The 10,547-nt window shown below is 32.8% G+C and overlaps 1 protein-coding gene across 1 annotated transcript; it reads right to left on the reverse strand.

Annotated features, from left to right (window-relative positions):
• Window positions 1–616: 616 nt before the first annotated feature.
• Window positions 617–5,478, reverse strand: LOC127702037 (protein escargot-like). The gene is made up of 2 exons (XM_052206033.1): window positions 5,041–5,478; window positions 617–1,772 (listed from the first exon to the last, which is right to left on the reverse strand). Exons 1-2 carry the CDS (start codon window positions 5,264–5,266, stop codon window positions 751–753), a joined length of 1,248 nt encoding a protein of 415 aa, XP_052061993.1. The 5' UTR covers window positions 5,267–5,478; the 3' UTR covers window positions 617–750.
• Window positions 5,479–10,547: the final 5,069 nt, after the last annotated feature.

Genomic DNA, 10,547 nt, shown 5'->3' on the forward strand with positions numbered 1-10,547 from the left:
TTTACATTTGTTTGAATGTGAGAAAAAATGCAGTCGTAATGAATGCTTCTGAAATATGCATATGATTGATAATTGTCATATGGACATATCCAAGAAATTAAATATAATGTGCCATACAAAGTGTTCACAAGAAATCTCGAAATTTTGAACGTACCAAAACAGGGTATCCATATAGAGCCTACTTGATGAACGCCGTCGTACACATGAAAGTTAAAATCAGTACCGTGCGTTATTACACGCTACAAATGACTATCCTTCTATACAATAGAACAGTAACATTATTGTTTTGATATTTCCTTAGATATATATAGCATGTTATATATCACCCACAGATTTTGGTGGGGTTCGTGTTGTTCAGTCTTTAGTTTTTTATGTTGTGTTTTGTGTACTGTTATTTGTCTGTTGGTCTTTTTCTCTTTTTAGCCATGGCGTTGTCACTTTATTTTCGACTTGTGAGTTTGAATGTCCCTTTGGTATCTGTCGCCTCTCTTATATTGATTTCTTTTGTTTTTGAGCCCATCTCGTTGAAGTACACCCCAAATCACTTTTCATTCATATCATGTATCAGTAACCAGTAATAATCTATTTGCTCTGACTAATTAAGGAAACACATAACTATGTTTTATTTTTTTAATTTTCATCAAATAAATAAATAACTTGTGTTCTATATATTAAACAAAAGAACAGCACTACGTCATGTTTCAAAATTTCTGAAAACCGGGACTATTTTTTTTGGCACATGAATACTTTTCAATGTTGCATCAATGAACAACACCCATCTTCGTGTTTCAACAATAGAGACATTCGAGAAAACGTCTTACTACATGACTTACAGCTGTATTTCTTAATGTCTGAATGTGTTTGTAAATGTGCGCGCAGATTTGACCTGTCGGCGAACGCTCGACCACAATGGTCACATCGGAATGGTTTCTCTCCCGTGTGAGTCCGAATGTGACCTTGAAGCAACCAAGGTCGGGAGAAAGCTTTTCCACAAAGCTTACATTTACATGGTAGTGTATGTGTTCTTATGTGCATTTTTAGGGCTCCTAGCGATACGTAAGTCTTGTCGCAATATTTACAAGAAAATTCCTTTTTAACTTGACTAGTACAATGGAACTGTTTATGTTTTGATAAGCCACTGAAAGTTGAGTAACTTTTATTGCACCCATCACACTGGTACCGTGTTGGCTCTCCTTCCCTGTTCTTTCTCTTAAAGGACAGGTCCAACTCAATAGTTTTGCTTTCTAATGGAGATGTATATTTTGCGATGACCGGATCGAATGCTGAATCCATTAATTTCCCCGCAATACTTGAGTCTATGTCTTTATTTTCTGTTTTTAATAACTTTTCTCTGACAGACTGTATAGGGAATGGTCCATTATGCATGAATGGTGTCCGCGGTATAAACCCGTTCATCATTGGATTAAAAGATGAGACGGGATCCGGAAAAGACTTAAATGGTAAGTTTTCCTGCATGTTATGAAACGGAAGTCCAGGTGGAAACCCATGGAATCTCAAACCTAGGGGTAGAAAGGGTGAATACTGTGGATGATATCCAGGGAATACTGCATTTTGCCATGGATACACTTCACTGATTTTCGAGGTATTTGACGGACTTCCATTCGGACTTCTGAGGAAGCCTCTATCTGATTCTTTGTAAACAGGAGCTACAACTTCTGAGGATCGTTGACACATATCGTCGATTGATCCATCTGTCTTCACATTTCCCCGTCTGCTTAAATTAATTGGAGTCTGTAGTACGTTCATACAATCTGAAAAAAAAATGCATTTTCTTCTATCATTAAAAAAATTAAATATCAACTAAATCCATTCATTCTGAAATATATGCAAGACTTGCCATCAATTTGCGAATAGTATGTTTATATATAAAATTATTTTCCCATGATTGCTCTGACGTCTTACTTCCCAACAGCTCATAAAAAGACCGTCAGATGTCAGTGCAATCTTGGACTATATATATATAAGCAGACGACATTTGCGATACTAGTATAAGAATTTCTATCATATAATGAAAAAATGTCAAATATACGAAGATGTTATCTAGCAATGGTATTGAAAAGGGTGTGGGAAAGCGACAAGACATTAAAACAACATACAACCGCTAAAATTGAAGTTCTCTATGAAACATTGATTTGATTTGATTTGATTTTTGGTGTTTTAACGCCACTTTTAAGCACCGCTTTTGGGCTATTTTGTGGCGGCCAGTTTTTATTGGTGGAGGAAGCCGGAGCGCCCGGAGAAAACCACCGACCTTCGATAGGAAAACTGACAATCCTAGTCAATTAAGATTGGAGTCGAGTGCACCCGCACGAGCGGGGTTCGAACTCACAACCTCAGTGTTGACTGGCTAGTGATTACAGTAGTAACTACTTAGACCACTCGGCCACCGAGGCCCCATGAAACATTGAAGCATTCAGCAATTATTCGTTTTTGTTCCCGACAATGCTTCGATCAATGAGACAAACTTTAAAGTACAACTAATACTGAACAACCTGTTCCGAAACTTGTTAATAATATTTTTACGATCACAATCTCGCATATTATTTTTTGATTTAATATCAGTTGTCGATAATAGCCAATATTCCGTCTCATTTAACTTCCAGCATGAAATAAACGTCAGATTTAACCCGTTGTTTTAAGAGGAAATCCATTAGTTAGTATAGTTTTATTTTTGTTGCACCTGTCGCTATGAAAGTCAAATACATATTTGATATAAATCAGTTAAGACTTAAATGTTCTTAACGCGGTAACAGTTTGTTTACAAAGCGTTGTTTAACAGGTAGCAAACATGTATAAATGGGGCTTATACTCATTGTATAGTAAGGTCAATATTCAGTCACTTTTTGATAACTGCTTAACGTCCAGTAGCAAATATGATATATTCAAAATTGATTGATTGTTGCTTATTTAACGTTCAGTGATAATTATTTCCTTCATATTAGGGGCGATAAATCCAATAGGTTATGCAAGGTACATCGAAAGGTGGTAAATTTGGAATGCAACTGATATAAAAGGGGAAGTGAGAGGTTTAGCTAGCTATAAAACCAGGTTTAATCCACCATTCTATACATAAGGAAATGCCTGTACCAAGTCAGGAATATGACAGTTGTTTTCCATTCGTTTGATGTGTTTGAGCTTTTGATTTTGCCATTTGATAAGGGACTTTCCGTTTTGAATTTTCCTTGGAGTTCGGTATTTTTTTTTATTTTACCTTTTGGATAGGGGAAGAAATCAAGCCTAGCAATACGATGTTAAAAGGCGTGTCAGTCATCCTACACAAGGAATCGGATTTAATGTTCCTATTCCGACCGCAAGTGGTCGCGTATTTATATATCCTATACAGTTAAAGGGACATCCCACTTTAGCAAGGTTTTTACTGCAGGAGGGGAGCAGTTCAGGGATGACCATATTTCTATTCCCCACGGTAAACCCTTTGGTTATATAGTCAGGAAGTCTACATGCTAATATAAAATTAAGAAGTGGTATGATTGTCCATGATACAACTCTCCACGAGCATCTATACGTCACCGTACCTTCTTTAACTATGAACAAAACCAATATTGCACAGCAAGCTATGAAAGACTCTTAATGACAAATGTATAACAATTCCAACAAGAAAATTAACGGCCCGATTTATGTACAATACAATTAACGAAAAACAAATATGATATACAGCAACAAATGACAACCACTGAATTGCAGGCTCCTGACTTGGGACAGGCACATACAGAATGTGGCAAGGTTAAACATGTTTGCGGGCGCCCAACCCTCTCCTTAACCTGAGGTTATATATGAATGGATATTGTTGACATATATATACCACGAATTGCCCTGTATTCATGTGATAAAACATATAATATTATTGAGGCATTAGCTCTAAACAAATACGATGTATTCAGTTCTCAACAAATACGATGTATTCAGTTCTCAACTTCAGTTCTCAACAAATACGATGTATTCAGTTGATTCTTGCTGTTTGTTTTATTTTTGTGAATCTTCTTTTCTTAGTAAATGAATTGATCGTTTGTGGTTTATTTAACGTCTAGTGGCAAATATTATCTAAATTCAGGACGGCTGCGTAAACGGATCACGCGGCGGCAAGAATGTCGCGAATTATCGTTTATTGTTGAATCGTTTTAAACTAGCAGATTTTTTTAATTTACTTGCTGGGTTTTGTCTACATTTCCTTTTATTAAAAAATATTTTGGTCTTTCTTTTATGTTTCTCGATACTACGGTAGTGGAATTTTAACTAATCAGCTGACCTCCAGAGAGAGAGAGAGAGAGAGAGAGAGAGAGAGAGAGAGAGAGAGAGAGAGAGAGAGAGAGATTTTAGTCTTAGATACATGACTTTTTTTATTCATTAGTTGTTATTGGCTTTGAACTAACTGTCAGTAACTGCGAGTACTCTCAGATCTGTACTTAGTGTCCTTTTTGTTGTTATGGAAGAGGGATGGATAAATACCCTGCCACGTCCAGTCTGTGTTAATGTTTGATGTTTTTCTGGCAGTTGCTGTCAAGTAACCTAAGAATAACTATATTAAAATGGCTGTGGGTATAGATAATTATTTTTATTTAATTGGTGGATTTTTGATTCATGAATAATTTATTTTGTAACAGTTTGTTGGTCTTGCCTTTTTTGTAAAAAAAGAAATTATTTCATTCTTCATAGAATTTGATATACACATGTATTTGTATTTGAGACTTTTCTAACATACGGATCTCTAGAATGTAGATGTAGCTGTCGACTTAGTTCATCCCCTTTTCTTCTCCAAATAAATGCTGGTTTTTTTAAGCAAATACTTTATATAAAAATATTTGGTAGTAAATATGAGCATTATCTTGATAGTGTTACTTGGTTATATAAGGATAACATTGAGTACCTAGACAGAACAACAAACTCACCGAACACCCGATTGTATTATATTTTATAACGTCTTACTCTAATTTACTTTTCAAATGGCTGTGCGTTTGGATTAAAAATATATCATAAAATAGATTTAAAGGTTAATTAACTCACCTTCCTTGCATAGTTGATTACAGTTGACGTCCAGCTCCACTTTCGTTTCCATCAGAATTCTGTTCCTATCAGCATCTTTTTCTAACTGCGAGGGCAAGTCCTTAAAATCAACAACATGTCTTTTTGTGTCTCTTTCCACTTTAATAGAAGATTGAAAATTCATTTCTGGTAGTGACGGATTTCCTACATCTAATTCTCTCTTTTTCACAAGGAAAGATCTCGGCATGATATTGTATATTTAAAAGTTTATCAGAAGTTCACAAACTGTCCCATTTAATATCAAATCAAATAGTTTTTCACGGTTTTTAAAACGTTTTTAACACTTGTTTTAAAGTGTCTATAATTGGTTATATCTTTAATAGTAATATGACCGAAACAAGTTAATTTACAACTTCTGACCGGGTTTGAGACGATCAGCAGTTAAATAATTTTTTTAAATGTATGGAAAATCACGGCGTGAAATAAAGCTGCTTTCGTAGTTAACCTATCACAAAAGAGAAGTGATTATTAAGTTATAGCCTGCGGCCAATCACTAACGACGTTTTGACTTTCGACTCCGCCTTCTTTAACCGATCTTCCTTTACAAATGAAGATAAAATTACTTGTAACAGGTGTTTCACCTTAAAAGAAAATATTTATTCTGCCTTGTTAGGAAAACACGCAAGTCTTTATCGATTAAAATCTTCTTCTATAAATTATATACTAACATTAACAAAATTTTTAACAATAAATTTTTATTCTATATTGAAATTATAAAATATTTAAAATAAAATTGTTTCAAATCAAATTACAGAGGCATTTAACCTTGCTAAATTATGATTTAGAGGTGATTATAATTCCTTTCACAAAACATAATTTTGCGATTAACTTCCCATTAGTAGTGATAAATATAATTAAGGTAAAAAAAAAGTCAGTCCAGTATATTTGCTTGAAAATCCGTATTCATTTTAAATGCAAAAATATTTTAGATTTTTATTGAGAATATTAAATATTTTTGATATTGGACTATGACGTATATCGAGAAAACATTCCCTTTGTCATACATCCGTGTATTTAAATTGTGCATACGATAATATTTCTTTTTATATAAAATATGAAAAGAACAACAATTAATTGTAAAAGTAAATTAAAAGCGAAGGCTAAGAAAATTTTTAATGGAAACATGGTGTGGTATATTTTACGACTGTTTAACCACAATTTTTAAAATATTATGTTTAAATTCGTTCTAGTAAACCGACAATATGAAAACAGTTCTCGAAGGTGCCAAGATAAACGATTATTCTACTCTTTAATATTTGTCAAGCCATCAGCCCCTTCTTTTCCGTGAGCCTGCTTAATATTCCAACATTAAAGTGTGAATTCTCATGTTTACGCAAGTGTCATCCTCCTGTCAATTTGATCTCTCCCTGTTATTGATCCCCCACGACCTATCACCTCCCCCCGGACACTTCCGTTGTCACAGTAGAGCGATAACTAGAAGTGTACACAAACTGACATTATCTACATGTTTTATTCACTTTATTTTGTTTACAAAACAAGTGTTTGTTAATAAGTAAGTATGTTGACACAGATTATATACCTACCCAGTTTTTGTAACACATTTTAAATCTTTATAAATCATTTTAATATCAGTCTTGTAATTAATCTCTGGTAATTAATCGAGGACTGTTAAGAAAGTTTGTGTGTCAAACAAATTCATGTTTCTATATTGGAAACTATTTTGTTTTATTATTTTCACAAATAAAATAAATTAAAGGACACTTTTAAAATTTCATTTGAGAAAGATATGCCCATCATTTAGTTGTATCTCTGCTCCGGTGCGGGACGTTTGTGCTTTTGATATGACATTTGCGCTTTTCGAAAGAACATTTGCGCTTTTCGATAGGACATTTGCGCTTTTCGAAAGGACATTTGCGCTTTTCGATAGGACATTTGCGCTTTTTTTAATGGACATTTGCGTTTTATCAACACGACATTTGAGTTATATTATGGTTAAAAGTTTAAAAGATCATTTAATACCAAAAGCACACAAATTATTTCTATATTTATTACAGCTAAAAGACTGAACTTTTTGTCATCATGTCTGTCAGATCAAGGAGGCTGATCTTATACAACTATTTGGTCAGATGAAAACGACAACACTTAAAGAGGGCGAATTGAAGTAAATTCCTTAACAACCACGACACTTTCTAAAAGACAACATGAACAGCAGATGGTTTAAAAAATCAAATTTCGGTCTTCACAAATTGAAACAAGCTTTAATACTAGATAAGCCATGATGATACAGTTCCACGGAATATCCACGAAATAGAATATAGACTATTTTCCAATTTTAAATCCACGAATTGTATAAAAATGCATGAGGAATTTATGACAAAATTTATATGTTCCATCCAAAAACTTCGTTTTCTCTATCGTTTATCCGAATAATTCTTTTTTGATTTTGTCCTTCGTTCAGAAGAATTTTCAAAGAATATGTGAACATCTTTCCATGACTTTGTTTAATTTGGTTAAGATTGTTAGGTAAACTGTCATCAGTGAAAAGCGCAAATGTTCGGGCAATTTAGTTCAGGTGTATCATAATTTAAAGCGCAAATGTCCCAGCGTCTTAGGCTCTGCTACTGGTAATAAACCATGAAATGATGAAATATTTGTATTCGTACAAGAATATTAGTTTCTTCATCGATACATCAAAAAGGATTAAAAAAAAAGAAGTAAGAAAGAAAATATTATTTTGCATCCAGATTATTGTCAAAGTCACTTCGAATTATTATTAAAACAATCACGCTAGATCACTAACATAAATATACAATCGTTATCTGTCCAACTTAATAAATTTCAAAAGTGTTTATGTATTGCCAAAAAAATTCGTAATTGTTGAATGTGTATATCATGCATCAAGACTGTTAAACTATATTAATGCTCCTTTGTTTTTAATTGTATTAATGAATGACTATATTGTACTATGTGATGCCTACTATAATTAATGTAATATTAATTGTACTTTATACCTTTAATTGTACATATTATGCCCGACTCTAAATAAAATTTACTTACTTTACTTACTTACTTACTTACTTACCTCCTTATATAAGCTGTATTGCTTTCGGAATAAAGAATATGTATGTGATAGCCTATTTATTTTGTGTATATTTAAATTGTAAAATAAATATGTATAATTATGTAAATGTAAAATAAAACTATAGCGTTTTATATGAAGCACAAAAGTCAGCTATTACATATATAATTCAGCTTTGTTCATTTTTGAAACAAACATAGGAAAAAGAGAGATGACAAAAGAGTAAAAAGTGAAGAAAAAATATGATCAATAAATAAAGAAATTAATAAATTCAATTATTTTAAATTACTCAACGCACTCGACGTAAAACTGGTGATTTTGCTGTGTACCAATGTATTGGGTGAAATCTATTTAAATTATAAATTGTATAGTTTTAGTTTCAACCGTAATTATTAAAACTCTCACAATGGGTTTCCACTTCAAAATGAGGGCACGTTTTCAGTATTTAATACACAACATTTGGGAATTAAGAAACAAATATTTAATTAAGAAATATATGACTTATGTAAATATATCAGCCAACATCTCTTCTGAAAAAGTACTCTTAAAAAGTTTGGTCTTTAGACAACCTTTTCAAAAGTTACAATTTAATTGGGTATTTAAAATTTTGAACCACCAATTAGTAAATCTTAAAATAATATTTTATATGCAACAGGTAGAAACAAGTGTAAAATACATAAAGTTAATTGCCCGATTAACGCTTGGTAAATACACATCACTTAATACTTGATAAGAACCGTTTGCAGGTATAGCCTTTGAACTGACTGTAATCTAAATAGGTATATTGTATTGAGTGTTGGTTAAGTGATTTCTCTTTAAACAGGTGGATTTTAGTGGAATTATGATTCCTAAGTTAGAGTTACTACAAATGCCTTTTTTGCTCTTCAGACTAAATTAAGATTTATATTATTGAAACCACTATTGATCACATTTTGATGAATTTAGGAGCTTTGAAATTGTTTATTTATGAGTGGCGGTGACATACCGTGACTATAGTATTAAATAGAGAAACTTAAAAGAGCCTATTCTAACAGTACTGACTCCAACACTGGCGTCGTAAAACACATTTTTTTGCCTGCGAGTAGATAATCACAATCGTATGAATAAAAAGACTATTGTACTGTTACGTGGTTTTATAGCAGGTTAAAAGGTCACGATTTATAAAATTTAGTAGTTTTAACAATTACAGACGACCAGACAAACAGAAATCAACAAAAAACACAACAGAAACCAACGATTAATTTAAACAGAGAAACAAAGCAAAATAAAAAGAAAAGAAACTAAAAAATCAAAAAGTTAATAAATTAGAACTCAAATAGACAGGTTTCATAGAGAGTTAAAGAAATATACAAGTGGCCGAATACGGGGTTCGTCCCCTTGATCGCCCCCCTCCAAAAAAAAATATCATGTTTTTCACTATATATATGTTCCGGACCATATGAGTATTTTGACCGTACGCGTATGGTCATGACCATTTGGGTATACTCCTATGGTCAGACCATACGCATATGGTCGGACCATATGAGTATATACTCGTTTGGTTACTAACGGGCCAGACCATATGAGTATTTAGACCATATAGGTATTTTTTCGAATAAATTCAAACTTCCTTAACAGACACAGCTCGTTCTCTGAACTAAAATCGGCACAACTTATTAACTGAGATCCTTTGTTACAGATTGTCTGATTCTTGGTATACTTGTCGTCTTGCCTTCGCTATCTAGAGTCAATTTTAAGTACCTTTATCCTGTCGACAGTTTCGCCCGTACGTGAAACCAGAAGTATTTGGGAGCATGGACAATTTTTTTTTATCTTTTTTTCCCGGCGTTTAGATTAAATTTTCTTTGATTTCTTCTTCTAACAAATTTTAAAGTAACTAAAAATGATTTGAACTGTTTAAGAAATTTTACAAAAAACAAACTGAAACACCAAAATAAAGAAAAAGGAGGGTTCAATACTCCAATTGCTAATGAGTAAAACAGTTGAATTCTTGCTTAACAGTTCATTTAAATAGTTAATTTCGGATTCGACATGTATTAAGACAAATTAATAATGACCATGCAAATTTTTTTTACTTGTGACTAAAATTTATCTTATTTCATTAATTATTTTACAATCAATACCAATAACATAAACGGTACCACTGTTTCTGCACCAGATGCGCATTTCGACAATCAATGTCTCTTCAGTGAAGCTCGAGGCCAAACTATTTGAAAATCCAAAGCTTATTAAAAAGATGAAGAGCTATAAACGAAAAAGGGCAAATGTATAGCCAAAGCCGGGTAAGGAATCAGAGCTTTGCATGAGGAAGATACATTCCTTAATTTAAAAAAAATTCCAAAATTTTGTAACAGCAAATTTTAATAACACAAAATCCGTATTTTCATGCCAGGACCGAAGTTCTGGCTACTGGGCTGGTTATACCCTC

This window comes from Mytilus californianus, unplaced genomic scaffold (genome assembly GCF_021869535.1).
Source record: "Mytilus californianus isolate M0D057914Y unplaced genomic scaffold, xbMytCali1.0.p SCAF_5, whole genome shotgun sequence".
Classification (NCBI taxonomy): Eukaryota; Metazoa; Mollusca; class Bivalvia; order Mytilida; family Mytilidae; genus Mytilus; species Mytilus californianus.